Source organism: Pholis gunnellus (genome assembly GCF_910591455.1).
Source record: "Pholis gunnellus genome assembly, chromosome: 21".
NCBI classification, from domain to species: Eukaryota; Metazoa; Chordata; class Actinopteri; order Perciformes; family Pholidae; genus Pholis; species Pholis gunnellus.
Genome location: NC_136548.1, coordinates 11,887,964 through 11,903,635, shown reverse-complemented (window position 1 = coordinate 11,903,635; position 15,672 = coordinate 11,887,964). Strand labels below are relative to the sequence as shown.

Genomic DNA, 15,672 nt, shown 5'->3' with positions numbered 1-15,672 from the left:
TTTGCTGTTTTAAATTTCTTTATCTGCTGCTTAATTATCCATTGCTTCGTGTGACTGCCTTATAGATGAGGTTGTAAAAAGTAGAATTTGCAGGAAAAAAAGCAATCATCATGTTAAGTCTCTGCATTATTCTGTTTCTGAAGTCGATTAACATGAATATTTCAACCTTCCTTTGGATTTTGGCGGCGAGTTGCTCTTGGCAAATCATGAATCATTTCCTCGTGGCGATCGTACGCCATCTGGAGTCTTCATCAGATCATTGCCTTTTATTTTAAGCAGGCAGTCACGTCAAGGGGATTTCATTTGGTTTAGAAGGAATAAAGGCAAAGGCACGTGTCTCCTTAAATTATATTGATGAATAATAAGAAATAATTGTTGAAACCTTACACTATATGGCGGAAACACTTAACATTGCCAATTAAAAACGTGGCCCTATGTTTTATTTAAGGGAACATAGGGGCATGGAAAACTATGTTTTCTTTAAGGAAAGACATAGGGGCAAGATAGCAACATAGATAAATAATTAAAAAAAACATATAATTCTGAATCTAACGACAAAAGTCAACCGCTGGGACTGAAATTTAAATTGAAAAAACAAAACAAGAAAGAGAAAAGCCTTTCCCACTCACCCGCTTACGAGTGTGGTATAGTACGGAAGCCCGGGTGGGGACGCTGGGAAACCGAAGTGAGTAAACTGAAACGGATAGTGGGGCACAATGGCGGCGGGGCCTGGTGTGTCAATGCAGAGCGGTAGCCCTATGAGAGAACCTTCTATCTCGGTTCAACAAGGAGGGAATCAGATCCATGGCGATCGGATCAAAGCCGAAGATGTAACAGGTAAGAACGTGACCCGAGCTTTACTTCTATCCGGCGAACTGATTTATGTTATCAGGGTGATCTGGCGACTCAAGCTAACGGAGGCTAACAGCTAACTTAGCCGACTATTTAACGTGAACGTTTCTTTTTTTATGTATGTTTTGGACATAGGGGTGAAGTTACAGCTCTCTGAGTAATTTAAAAAGATATTGATGGTGGAACACTAGTTTATGACACTGGACAAGGTGTCATGCTTGGTAAAGTAACGTTAGCAGCTAGCTTCATGGAGTGAGCTATTAGCTGGCTAACACCAACTTTATACATACACTAACATTAGGGACTAACAGAGGTCTCCTAAAGTAATCTATTGACAAGTCCTTGTTTTGACTCCGAGTGCTGAACGATAATGCAAACGTCACATTACCTAAGCGACCCAATATGAACTATCAAGCTGCAGTAGCCCGTTATGACAGGTAATAACAACAACACGTTGGGCTCTTTTTCGTTGACACCATCATCGTGTTTTTGACCGGACTGACATGCGCAAGTGTCCTGATGGTGTGATCATTTTTCGGGATGTCATGTGACTCGATTGCTATGTACCCGTTTTGTTATTCGGGTTGTACTAATGACAAGTCCCATTAATGTGAATTGCACCTTTTGTGGGGAGCTCAGGGAAACGCTGGAGCCTTTGTTGTGGTTAGGCCCTCATACAAAACAAATTAGCAGTAAAACGATTTATTTGCTTGTCATAGATAGCCTTAATTTGATTTACTTACTACCTAAAAATGCGAAGTTAGAATTAATTTAACAGGCATTCACACTCACAGTTCCATTGTTGCTTTGACCAAATTCTATTATCATAAATTATAATAAATAAACAGCATAAACTTAGTTGCCAGTTACAACAAGCTACAACTAACACCGTCTAATGCAACAGTCCTGCAATAAATCCTACCTTCATGAAGGTTTTATTGTTCAACATACCTAATAAACTGGCTACTGAGTGTATTGTGTCTGCAGTTGAATGTACCAACAAAAACAAAGGGCTATGGATGAAGAATGGCTGTCACTTAGTTACAATCATGTCGTAAAGTCTAATTGGATCTTAGATGCTCGGTAGCTTTCTAAAAAAGGACAGAGGAGATGGAATCAGTGTGATGAGGCTGTGAATACCTTTTTAAAATAAAGGACAATCAATGTGTATAACTTGCGATTTTTAACTCCTATCTTGAATATTTCATCTTTTTCAGAGTCGGAGAAGCAGAGTCGGATGGCTGCTTTGCTGGAGAAGCTTCATGCCAAACACAATGTTTCACGGCCATGGCAGGAGACCTGCAAGGTTGTGCGTCAGGCCATGGTGAGATGGAGACAGATCTTTTTTCTGAGATAAATTAGTTAGCTTTAATTCACAAAGCACCGGTTTAAACCAGGTGTCAATATTGAAGATTATCTTGTTGTTATATACCCCTCAGATCCTAAGAAAGCTTGCTTCTTGTATTCTTCCATCATGCAAAGATTTCACACATTTTGATTCAAACAGTAGTCATTATCTCTCATGTCAGAGTTCAATCAGATTGAAATTAATGGGTTTAACCTGTGTTTTAATAGGGAGTAGGTAGGTAAGTGGGGAACACTTTCCCTGCACTAAAAACAGTGAATCATTTATGTTCCTATTTATGTGATTAATTGCTTTTGAATTAGTATTTTTTAAAGACCATGCACCTATATAGTATCCAAATCGCAAATGTGTACCCCCAAGAGAGACTCACTACCAACCTGCTCAACATGCATTTGTAATTAATCACCTAATTGCACAAAAGGTTTTTACTTTATTAACTTCCCTACTGGGCCTGTGAAACTACAGTGACATTTAAATCCCTGACCTATAATGCTGACTAAGCCAGTGGAAAGCCAACTTGAACATCAGATCTTGTTGATGAAGCACTTTTATCTTCTCTCTGCTGTATTATCTAATTCCTGTGTTTAACTTCCCGCTGTGTCCCAGGAGAAACGCGGTGTGATGAATGCTGCAGGTCACCAGCTCCTGCTCACCTGCTTGGAGACGCTGCAGAGAGCGCTGAAAGGTGAGACTGTCGACTCAAAGGACAGACGCACGAGGGAGAGCTGGGCAACGTCTTCCATTAGAATGTGTCACTTTCCATCAGTAGACAAGGAGACACAAGTGTTTGCAGACTGAAATTAACTGTTGAAAGCATGCAGGCACATTGTGTCTACAGACAGCAGGAACATAAGGCAACAAATTTATGACATAGTCGCTTTTTATGATTTGAAGAGTTCCCTGTTCTTCCTTTCCTTCTTTTTCAGTTTCATCCCTGCCCTCGATGACAGATCGTCTAGAATCCATCGCTCGGCAAAACATGTGAGTTCTTTCCCCTTTTGCCAAGTACAGGACATTTAGGCTGATTGTAGATTGTTGTTATTGTACTGTTTTCCTTATAATTGCCCATTGTAGGCTCACTCAGCATTAATGATTACTAAAGCGATTTTCTAAATTGACTTAAATTAAAACTAGTCTCGCTCTCTCTTGATTTTTTGTCTTCTCTGAACAGGCTTGGCTCTCACCTCAGCCCATCAGGGACAGAGTGTTACATCACATCAGACATGTTTTACGTGGAGGTGCAGCTGGACACCAATGGCCAGCTAGTGGATGTCAAGGTGGCTCATCAGGGAGAAAACCCTACGGTCAGTTTACTGTAACTTCCATATGGCTCCATAAAGCTCAGCCAAATAAGAATCAAGTTGGTCTATGTTTATTATAAAATCTATACTTGCGTATTACGATTTAATTCCAGTCGTGCACCTTGGTGAAGACATTGTCCTCAAAAGTGTATTATATTTTTCTTGGTTTGTTGATCACAGAGTTGCCCTGAGCTGATTCAGCATCTGAGGTGAGTAGAAACCACACACTGCACTGTAGGGTTTCTTATTTCTGTTTTTCTTGGAGTGATGCAGGCACGGCTACTTGTATTTTTCTGAAAGCTGCCTAAACCACCTCCTCCTCTCCTGCATCTCATCAGGGAGAAGAACTTTGAAGAGTTTTCCAAGCATCTGAAGGGACTTGTCGAACTATACAAGCTCCCTGGGGACAAGTAAGTAGACTTTTAGGCTACAAGGATTTCTGGTTGAAGCCAACCTAAACTCTGATTAATGGCACTTGTTTCATAAGAGACATATCTTCTATGATTATTATTGTTTCATTGTCGGTTATATCTAATTCTCTTGATTTATTTCTGTGCCCCAGTAAACTGAAAACCAAGATGTATATAGCGCTGCAGTCTTTGGAGCTTGATCTCACCAAGATGATGCACATGTTCAGGTAAGCACACAAAATGGCTTTTTGTTACCTTTTACATCATCCTTAGTATATTTGGGTTCCCGGTGTTTAGCATATTCAATATATACAGTATATATATTCAATATCAATATATTGTTCAAGCTGCACTGTGATCATTGAAAGAGTCGTGCAGGGGAGGGAGTGTTTAAGGGCACAATTGCTGATTTTAAAGGCAGTAGAACACCTGGTAAAATATTCACCTGCTTAATGAGTAGTATAAAGTACTTTTGAGCAAAAAGCCTAATTTGAGCATCTTTTTTTGTAATGCAATAACTTTTGATTGATGCTTCTTCTAGGTTAGCTACCAATGCTAATGGGGTGGAGACTATTCTTCATGGAGGCGTCGGCTTGCTAACAGCCAGGAGTGGTGGCCATCTTGTATCTCTTCAGTGTTACCTTTCCCCTTATGACATATTTGAGGAGGGACCGAGCCCACAGCTCAACTCACCAGACAGCAATGGTAAGTGCACAGAGGAAGAGGGTGAATTCAGGAATGTACACAAGACACCAGCCTATAGCGTCGTGATTTCTATCCTTGTGGGACCTCTGTTGATTGTCTCCTTGTCTGGACTCTTGGATACGCTTTGTAGTTCCACGCTCTCTGGGTGTCAGTGTTTCTGTGACAATTGAGGGAACCTCAGCTGTCTACAAGCTTCCAATCGCCCCACTCATCACTGGATCCCACCCAGTTGACAACAAGGGGTAAGAATGTGTACCGCCCGTTATCAGGGAACTTGTGAAATCCTGCAATGAGCAACCTCTAAATGTTTCTGAGAATGAATGGCATGCAATGTATTAAACATGCATAAATGCACTACTCTTCGACTTAATGAGGTAATCATATTTGGGGTTTTTTTAGTGCCCCAATGAAGACCTAGTAGAGAACTGAGCAAGGTAGCTGATGAATTTTAATCTTTGGTGTATTTTAGGACGCCTTCCTTTTCCACTGTGACCAACTCCAACTGTGTGGACCTGCCGGCTTGTTTTTTCCTCAAGATGAACCGCCCCATGCCTTTCTCACTGTCCTTTATTCAGAGGCTTGGAAATGCTACTTGTGCGTATTTTGAAGTCATAAATATGCACTTTAAGCACAATCGTTTTGGTTGATAATTTGGACTTCAACCTCTCCATTTTTTCCACAGCAATCCCAGTGTTTGAGAGCTCCCCCAGCCTCTCGCCTCTCTACCAGTTAGTTGTCCAGAGCCAACGGCAGCTACTGGAGGAGGGCAGCTCCACGCCACCGCCCTCATACAACATGCACTTCTACTCGGTGAGCAGACACGAGCAATACCGCCACACACACACACACCAGTAATATGATCTCTTTTTCCTTTACAGATGGTTGTTCTGTGGTTACAGAAATATTGTAAGAGGCCTCTACTTGTTGTTTTGGTTGTTTGTGATTATGGTCACCTATTGGAATTGAAGCGGTAAATCTAGTTTGACATGTTTTGATCGACATCATCTCTACTTCCTTCTGCCATCTTGAGTGCAGACTCATGGAAAACAGAAGTTTAGTGAAATGCAATTTCTTGTCATTCTGTAAATAAATAGTTGTTTTCGATGGCGCTGTGCTGCTCATGAACGACAGCTACATTCATGGTCTATAGTTTGTTAAAGAGAACATTGATTAAGTAAAGATATAGACAGCTAATAAACGTATTAACCCACAGAAATCAATGTTTTTGTAAGAAAACTGCTTTCTTTGCTTTTTAACAGGTGTTGCCAGATCAGCAGCACTGTTACTTCCTGAATGGTGATGCTCCAGTGCAAGACGGTCGTTCTCTTCAAGGAGCACTGGTGTCCAAGATCCCTTTCCGCCACCCAGCACAAGTGCCACTCTTGTTGGATATCATCCGGCACCAGGCAGCCTATAACACCTTGGTTGGCAGTTGTGTAAAACAAACTTCCATCAAAGAAGGTAAGTATTTGCCCCCTGATGTACTGTATTTGGTCCATCAACAACATGTACTGTTTTCTGTGTCTGATGTGTCAAAACACATTTAATGACTGAAGCATTTTTGCTGTTGTTTCCTCAGACAATGCAGGCCTGCTGCAGTTTGAAGTATGTCCTCTTACCGACTCAAGTTTCAGCGTCTCTTTCCAGCATCCAGTCAATGAGTCATTAGTTTGTGGTGAGCATCACTTTAACAAAATCGCTAATCCAGCATAATGTTGATATTACTTTAACAATATCCTTGGGTGAAATTAATGTGTCCTATCTGACCTCCTTCCTCTAGTGGTGATGGAGGTGATTGACTCCAGACAAGTATCCTGCAAGTTGTATAAGGGACTGTCGGATGCTCTGATCTGCACTGATGAATTCATCACCAAAGTGGTCCAGCGGTGAGTTTGTAACTTCCTCCTGAATGCATAAATGTTGATAGTATACATTTATTTTTCTTGTGGTAATTGTTTCTTTCCCTCTTGTAGATGCATGTCCATCCCTGTAACCATGCGGGCCATTCGAAGGAAAGCAGAGACCATCCAGGCAGACACTCCAGCCCTTTCATTAATTGCACAAACTGTCGAGATCATGGTGAAGAATAACCTGCCACCCTCCGGTAGTCCCACCTACAACATGGCAACAGGCGATGGAACTAACCCTATGGGACTGCCTGGGCTCACAGGGGACAACACACCCACTGGAGCAGGACCCCCTGGGGGACCTAATTTTGGAGGTCCAATTAATTCTCTTTTTGGGGTTTCCCGAACAGAGAGGCAAGCCCAAGGAGGAGAGTGCCTAACCCAAGGAGGGGGGCCTGGCCAGCAACAGTCGCAGCAACAACAACAGCCTGGTCAAGGCCATGTAGATGACTTCAACAAAGTCACACAGAATCCCATACTGACAAGTCTATTACAGATAACTGGAAGTGTGGGCTCTAGCCCCAGCTCCCAGAATGCACCACCACCCCACCAAACTCCACCCCAAACATCCTCCCCTGCCAGCAACACCAAGAATCATCCTATGTTGATGAACTTGTTGAAAGACAACCCCACACAAGACTTCGCCGCTTTGTATGGTTCTAGTCCATTAGAGAGGCAGAATTCTTCATCTGGCTCCCCACGGACTGAAAGCATGAGTGGAACATGCCCTGGAAGTAGCACGAAAGGGAAGAAGAAGCGCCCACGAGGGACAGAAAAGGGTGGCGTGATGCCTGGAACTGCCGCAGGTGGTGGAGTTTGCGGTTTAGGCATGAAATCACAACAGGGATCTTCGATGCCGCAGCATCACCAACACCATCAAGTCTCACATGAGGATGACTTCCACCGTGAGCTCCTCTCCATGGATGTGGACGCATCTCAAAACTCTATCTTTGATGTTAACCTGACCGGTGATGGCCTAGACACGCCCCACAGCATCACTCCGGCACCTAGCCAATGTGGAACTCCGCCCTCTGGTCCCAGCATGCCTTATTCGCAGTCTCACGTCCAGTCTCAGCAACAGCAACCATCAGGTGCTGTACCGCCTCGTATGGTCCGCCTTTCTAGCTCTGATAGCATCGGGCCTGATATCACAGAAATCTTGTCAGATTTGCCCGAGCAGACAGGCAAGGGCAGCAGTGGGAGCCATGGGCAGCACCCGATGGGCAATGGTGGGGAGGATGGAGGCCCCCTGGGTACCCCCATCCGTGACTCCTCCAGCTCAGGTCAGGGCAGCGCAGTGTTTGACTCCGCAGACATCTTTAACACCAACAGCAATGAGAATCCTTTTACTGATGCTGCTGACCTGATTGCTGAGGCAGCTGCAACTGCTGCCACACCCACCAGCGATTCCTCTTCCACCAACTTCTTCCCAGATGCTGCTGACTTCAACCCTGACCTCTTGACCTCAGGCCATGGCTTCCCCCAGAACTACTTTGATGACAGCTCTCCAAGCGCAGATGGAGACATGGACCTGGTCAAGGGTTTTGGGGGAAGTAGCCAGCAGAATACCCCATCAGGAACACCTCAGAATCCAACTCCACATGGGCAGAGCACCCCAGAGCCATCAATGAAAGACCCTTTTGATATGGGGATCGTTTTCGGAGGCAACAGTGGTGGTGGTAAACCACTTCTGGGGCAAGCTCCGGATTTGGGAGACACACATGGCGGAGGGTCCCAGAGCCCCCTTATTATGGGCCTCGCAGCGGCATGTGCTGAATTTAAAAGTACAGAACCCAAAATTAAACAGCAACAGCAACAGGGACTCATGCGACCAAAAGATGAAAATGGGGGTAGCGGAGGGAGCAGCTCTGGGATGGGGATTGGGAACAGTTCAACGGAGGGAAAACAAGTCAAACGTAGCAGGACCCCATCAAGTGAGGGAAAGTCTAAAGAAAAGCCTCCCAAACGGAAAAAGATGGACCCAGATGGGAAGTCCCCCTCACACAGTTCAGGCGGACGCCCATACACACCTCCTAGTGGTGGTTCAGGCTCTGGGGGAAGTATAAGTGGAGGAGGCTCCAAGTCTCCTGGTAGTGCTGGACGCTCGCAAACTCCTCCTGGTGGTGCCACACCTCCAATTCCAAAAATCACTATTCAGATTGCAAAAGGGACCATAACTGGGGGGAAAACATCATCCCATAGTGGATACACCTCCAGCAGCTCAGCCACAAGCAGCACAGGTGGAGCAGGGGGAACCAGCAGCAGCAAAAGTCATCATTCTCACACATCCTCATCTGGAAAGATCAAGTCCAAAGAAGGCTCCTCGACACAAAGCAACAGCTCCAAGCCAGGAACCACAGGAATGGGAAGTGGAGGTGGGTCATCCCAGTCTAAAGGCCCCTCTCAAGGAATGGGTGTTGGCAAACCAGGATCCTCCCCAATCACCAAACATGGGCTGTCTGGGCCTGGAGGTAGTGGTAGTGGAATTGGAAGTGGTAGTAAAATGAAGCCTCAGGGGGGTAAGCCTCCTGGGTCTCTTATGAATCCCAACATAAAGCCCAACATCTCTCCTTCTCACTCCCGCTCCAGTAGCTCTGGTGAGAAATTGTCCTCCCCTATGAAAATGCAACAGTCCCAGGTTCCAGGAACACCTCCTTCTTCCAAGGCCAAATCGCCAATGGGCTCAGGAGGTGGTAGTTCTGGAGGGTCCAAGTCTTCTGGGGGAGGCATGAGCTCCCAGAAGCCAATGGGTGGGAGTTCTTCTGGTTCCACATCCTCCTCGTCCTCCTCAAGCTCGTCCTCTGGTTCCATGGCCTTTACAGGAGGCTCCCAATCTCAGTATGGGGGTGGTGGAGGTGGAAGTGGAGGGGGAGGAGGGGCAGGCGGAGGAAGTGGAAGTGTAGGCAGTGGTGGAGGGGGTGGAGGGGGTGGAGGTGGAGGAGGTGGAGGAAGTGGTAGTGGTGGAGGGGCTGGTCAGAACAACGCAAACAACCCCAACGCCAAAGGGAAGTCTCCCAGTCGAAACAAGAAACCCTCTCTTACGGCAGTTATAGACAAACTGAAGAGTGTAGGTGGAGGGGGAGTGGGGGAGGATGGTTGTGAGGTAGGGCCACCAGCAGGGGGAACTGGTTCGGGATCTGCTCCTGCTCCTGGTGGTGGTGGTGGTCATGGTGGTCATGGTGGTCATGTTCCCAGCAGTGGACCTTCAAACTTGGGCCCTTCAAAGCATGGCTCGTCGTCCCAAAGTGGGGAGTATAAGCGGGAAAAGTCTGATAAAGAGGCCAAAGCAAAAGTGTCTGTTTCTGGTGGGAACAGTGGGGATAAAAAGCTGATGGACCCAAAAACAGGAGGGGGGAGTGCAACCGGCTTGGCCAAAATCATCATTAGCAAACCTGATGGTGGCTCACCAAGCATCAAGGCCAAAGTCACCCTTCAGAAAGCAGGGGAAGGGTCTAGTGACTCCATGCGTCCACAAATTTCTAGTCTCAAAGCTTCGCCCCTCTTCAGTGGCTCTACTCCCAAACACGACCGCTCCTCGCCGAGCCACAGTCGCTCGCCAGGATACACCCCGCTCAACCTCGACAGCGAGAGCGAGTCAGGCAGCAGCTCGATGGCCGAGAAGTCCCACCAGAACAGCCCCAGCTCAGACGACGACCAGACCATTCGCCCGCTTCCCCACCAGGACTACATGAGCTCCATCCCTCTCAGCTCAGGGGAGAAGCACAAGAAACACAAGAAGGAGAAGAAGAAGCAGAAAGAGAGGGAACGGGAGAGGGACAGAGACCGAGAACGGGACAGGGACAAAGAAAAGAAGAAGTCCTCCATGTCCATGGGGCCATCCTCTCATCCAATAAAAGCAGACAGTTGGTCCCGGTCACCCATCTCGGCTTCAGACTCATCTTTGTCCATGCTGGGTTCAGAGCGTCCATCCCGGCCCAGTCCGATGTATATGAGAAATGAAGATGACGACCTCATGGACTCGGCCCTCACTGGCAACCTTTAATTTTTTTTCTCACGTGCCTTTTAACATACAAATTAAACTTCTATTTATTTAACTCTAGCCACACATTGGAACTGGATACAAGAATACTGTGGCTCTCTGAGTGACCATTGTCCTGTTTAAGCTGTATTTTAACGTCACATTTTACTGTTTCAGTATCAGTGTATAATATCTGGTGATATGATGCCAGTTTTAGATGAAAGCGGTTATTGAAATACAGACTTCCTTAAGCTTCATTAAGGAAATGGATTCAAACAGTATATTTTAAGAGAAATATACATTTCTTTCTTTCCTGTGATGTTTTACATTTAATACATTTGGTCCCGGTTCATAAGTCGTTGTTGTTACATACACGGATTGCCACTAAATATGTATGACTCCTAAAAATCAAAAGTATTGCAAAGCAAGAAGGATACAGTGGTCAGTTGTTTTGTTTTTCAGATACAACTGGGGATTTTTAGATTTTGATACATTTTAAACTGATGTCTAAGGTAGTGTAGGTAAAGAAGACTGCAACTGATGAAGATGATGATGATGGAAAAGAGACGAGCTGGTTATTTTTAACCTGTAGAAGTTTTGAAAGCTTGAAATAAACTTGCACTTCTTGGAAAAAAGTTGTCACGTCTGTGTTTTAATTGTATGTGGTAGGATGTAGTCCGTCTATTGTAGTAACACGTCAGTCTGGCCATATTAATTTGAAATGACAGGAATCGGTAGGTAATGCATTTATTAGTTTTTTCACAAATATCTTGATGTCTATATATTTCTTGAATGAATGGGTAAAGATAAAATAGGTATTTACTTGCAGCTCAACCAACAAGCTACACTAGAGGGCAGCAGTGTATCAGGCTGCTCAATCACAGTTGGCAACATAACATGGTACTCTGTAATGAGTTCCACAGTCCCCGAGGTAATGCGTAGAGGTTAAATGAAATTTCACGCCCTTTATTCACATGTATTACAGAGGAAGATTTGTGAAGTCACGCTGCCAAGAGGGACAAAACAGAAGCTCTGAAAATGCCGAAGACGCACAAAACGAATCACTTTGGATGGTCACAAGGAACGACATCAAATAAAACAGAAGATTCATTATTAAACTATCTCAATGCATCATCCAGAGGACAGATAGTAAAAAGTAAACTAAATATCTTAATGCAATTTAAAAGCACAGGTAAAAATTGCTGATACAAATCTGATTGTACAGTTTTTGCAATTTCTGAAACACAAAAACCAAAATCATTAAATATCTGACATCATTAAACACTTCATTCAAATCTATATAAACTCTTTTGAAAATTGTATTTTTGCATCACAACTCTACAAAACATTAAACTACCCAAACATTAAATAGCTCTTTCCCCACACCAACTGCACACTGATGTGCTAAGTATAAAACACTATTATCTCTCTATTATCTAGAGTCTGGCAATATAATTTGTTGCATCCTGTAAATATAGACTATAAAGACAAATGCAGTGGGGAAACAAACAGTTTTTATTCTCTACTCATAACAGTACCAGACACAGTTACTTAAAGTGCAGCAAAATAAATAATGTAAAGTATAAAATGTAAAACAAATTTACAGTCCTTTTTGAAGAGATATTGTTGAGATGTAGAGATGTTAGCTTCTTGTAAATAAGCAGAATTAAGACACACAATGTACTTATTATGAAGCATTGGTCATGAAACTGATTGTTACTCCTCCTCGTCGGTTGCATCTACCGGTAGTGAACAGCTTATCATTAGTTTTTACCGTGCATTATATGGATAATTTTAGTGGTAAACATATGCAGTAATTCACACAAATATAATCAACTATTAGAGGAAGGATCAAAATCAACACTTGAACATATTTTCCTTATTATGTTAATCATTTTGGGACCCTTCAGATTTCTCAACCCCCAGGTTTAGAATGACTGGAAATACAATGCAAGCATGTGATATAGTAGTAAATCAATGGAACATATTCCTGCATAGGCAAAAACAAAAACAGGTCTAACCTTTGACCCTCCTTCATGTCCCAGGTGACACCATGTGAAACCAAACAAGACTCTTCGGCTCCCAGTCAGCTGATCTTCTGACCCATCGTCTCACTTTTCTCCAGATCTGCTGACTGGGCTGTTTTTCTTTTTTTTTCCAGAGGCCCTGCTAAACTGCTTAGGTGACACAAATGAATAGAATCTCTGTATATTGAAAATAATATTTCATTTCGGAGTCTTCAAAAAAAAAACGTGGTGCTCAGCTCAAATGGCACAAGTGCACCATCAACTGTTACAGGCAGCAGCTTGCTTGGTTCCACTGCTTAGTTGTTTGTTGACTTCCCATTTTCGTCAGATTCCCGAAGCACCCAACTGAAGAGGCCCTTAGGGAGGTCCTCTCACCCTTTATACTGTATACGTACTCACTTACCCCAAAGATGGATGCTGAGAAATGTTTGGTTCAGCTAAATACTATACAACATCACTGCAGGAGGTTGCCGAGGGGTTGACGTGTGCCATATCAACATTAAAGTAAGCATTAACAGATCTGTCATTTTCTTTAATCCATATAGACATATAGACTTTTTCCCCATAATCAGGACATTGTAATTGTATATGAGAGCACTTTACAAGAAGGCTGCCTTCCTTCTCGAAACATCCACGGCTAAGTTGAAATCCTTGACCCTACCGACCTCCCACCAACCTTGTTCACAGCAATAAACTTTACAAATTCTGCTAAGAAGGCAATACATCTGAGCCAATCAGAAGCAGAGTAGGCTGGGTCTTCACAGAATGCAGGTGGGGGAAAAAAATCAATCAAACTACTTTTAATAACAGGCTACTGCCAGTGGCTGTGAGAGAGGTAATCTGGCATGCAGATAAGAGACCACTTACACATTTCCAAAAAACTCGTTCACACTTACTGCCAGCGTGCCATTGGTTGAGCTGCCATGTATCAATGATGGCACACTTGCCTGAGGCTGCCTTCCCCTGGTTTAATCTATCCTTGGAACAATTCACACGTTCTCCTGCTATTGAGCTGCAGCACAGTCTCCTTCTCAACTGTCTCTGCTTCTAAAAAACTCATTTTCTTTCTGCTTATTCATTTTTCTTTTAATAAAATTACCTTACTTACTTACCTAAATGGTTTTCTTGACATTGCCTTCACTTCCTCATTGTTTGTTGAAATTATGTTGATAATCGTATCAACCACATTTTTTCCAAAACTATCTTTTTAATATCTTTTTTGTTTATTTTATTTTCAAAACCCCAAAAATAGATTGGAGTATTTAAGAGGTAGTTCTTCCATTTTCTAAAAATGTATACACATTACTTCAAAGCTTTGAAACCAAATAATAAAGAAATATTCAGTTTATTTATCATTATTTTAATGCATGGTAATTATATGTTCCATTGTTTGCCATCTAATGATGTTATAGTGATTTTATTAATTTAGCTCAATTAGACCACAGAGGTCTAACTCCCTATTAGTCCTCTTTTGAAAAGGTCCTGCCAACACCAATCACATATATAGAAAATATGAAAACTCATTGTGTTACAGTGTTACAAAGTTCTTCTACAGTGAGTCTATGTATTTCACCTACTACTACATTCCCGGTTTCTCCTAACCTCCAACATCAGAGTTTACAATAAACAGCAAGCCCTCTACAGACTTTCCTGCTGGCGGACAAACCCAGGTCTAAAATGATGAATGAAATGATGCGACACAGCAACTCACAGTAACATCTAAATTCCAAACTGAATCAATAATTCACATGAGGGTTTGGATTTGTCAGCTTTATTCAGTCACATTAGCAGAATAGTGTTCGCTGAGAAGGCCTTGGAGTGGAAAAAGTATGCAAGACGAATGGAGGTGCTCCCAACATTTCTCAATGCATTTGCTCCCACTGCAAACACTGGAAAGAGATGGCTCGACTGAAAGCCATAGAATAACTTTTGGTTATTAAAACGTTTTGATTTTAAAGGCAATAGGACTTTCTCACAGAAGACATGTCACAGTAGGAAAAGCACGTGTGTAAATAATAAGATTAGTAACAGTTGAGTTCCAGTTTCAGGGTCTTGGTATTGTGCATGCTGGCAGAATGGAGCCATCGTTCATGTTATTAGTTACACCTGTGCTTTTCCTACTATGACCGGTTGAACGACCTATGCTATTCAGTACAAGCATTGTCCCGTGTTTTTTTTCTTTTTTTCTTCTTACTTCCACACTCAAATACTACCAAGCACTTCATTACAATCAAAGTACTCACTTCTGGCAAGCCTTTCCAACCAATTTGTTAAATGTCAGGAAAATAAAAGAAAGCCTGAGACTGCAAGCTCGTCTCCTCGTTCCTCCCTTCTGTAGCTTCTTCACTCTCCATTCGCTGTCAACCTTTTCAAACTGCTGAGCCGCGCTTTTCTTCAGCACGGCTAATTTCTCTATTGTGGACCCTGCCACTCAAACTTTATGCCTGGCTTTGCGTTCAATCTTCCTGCTTGGAATATATCCACATCATTCCCCCCCCCCATCCTTTCATCCCGTGCATTCTCTTTCATCGTTTCTCAAACACAAGCCTGAGGCCGACTGCAGGTCTAGGATGTTGCTGAGTAGTTTCAGATTTGCTCGGCTGACATAGGCTACACTGCTTTTAAAAAATTATGTCTTTTACAAAATTCCTCCATTCTTAAGCCCTGGTATTTTCATGGATAGTCACTTCTCTCTCAAATGCTCTGCGTAAAAATGATTTAAAGTCCTGAAGACTGTCAACATTTCTAGACTGCCAAAGTTTATCTTGCTGTATAATTCCGCTTTCATATATTTATAGCCTATATGGCTAAACGCAGTTTTTATTTTGGCAGCTATTTCAGTCTTAGTCTTTACACGAAAATTTGATTTAGTCACATTTTAATCATTTTTTGAGTATAAGGATAGTTTTAGGCTAGTTTTAGTCAACTTTATCTAACAATTTCTGCTTTTTTGCTTCCTCTACTATCTATATCCTGGACCTAGACCGTCTCTATCCCCGTTGCCAGCTCCAGTTTTGCCACACAGGTAACTATTCATTTCTTTTTTCTTCTGTTTAATGTTAAAAAACAAGTTAGTAAAGATAAGATGCCGCTATGCTCATGTTTACCTAGATAGTTTGTGTTAC

General features: G+C 43.0%; 1 protein-coding gene across 1 annotated transcript; it reads left to right on the top strand.

Moving 5' to 3' along the window:
* The first annotated feature begins 710 nt into the window (after nt 1-710).
* On the top strand, nt 711-11,139 carry med1 (mediator complex subunit 1). Its single transcript, XM_079182532.1, has 16 exons — nt 711-837; nt 2,070-2,176; nt 2,825-2,903; nt 3,145-3,199; nt 3,390-3,522; nt 3,700-3,728; nt 3,858-3,929; nt 4,082-4,156; nt 4,471-4,634; nt 4,765-4,876; nt 5,104-5,228; nt 5,317-5,444; nt 5,894-6,095; nt 6,214-6,309; nt 6,415-6,520; nt 6,608-11,139. Exons 1-16 carry the CDS (start codon nt 717-719, stop codon nt 10,542-10,544), a joined length of 5,541 nt encoding a protein of 1,846 aa, XP_079038658.1. The 5' UTR covers nt 711-716; the 3' UTR covers nt 10,545-11,139.
* The last annotated feature ends 4,533 nt before the right edge of the window (nt 11,140-15,672 follow it).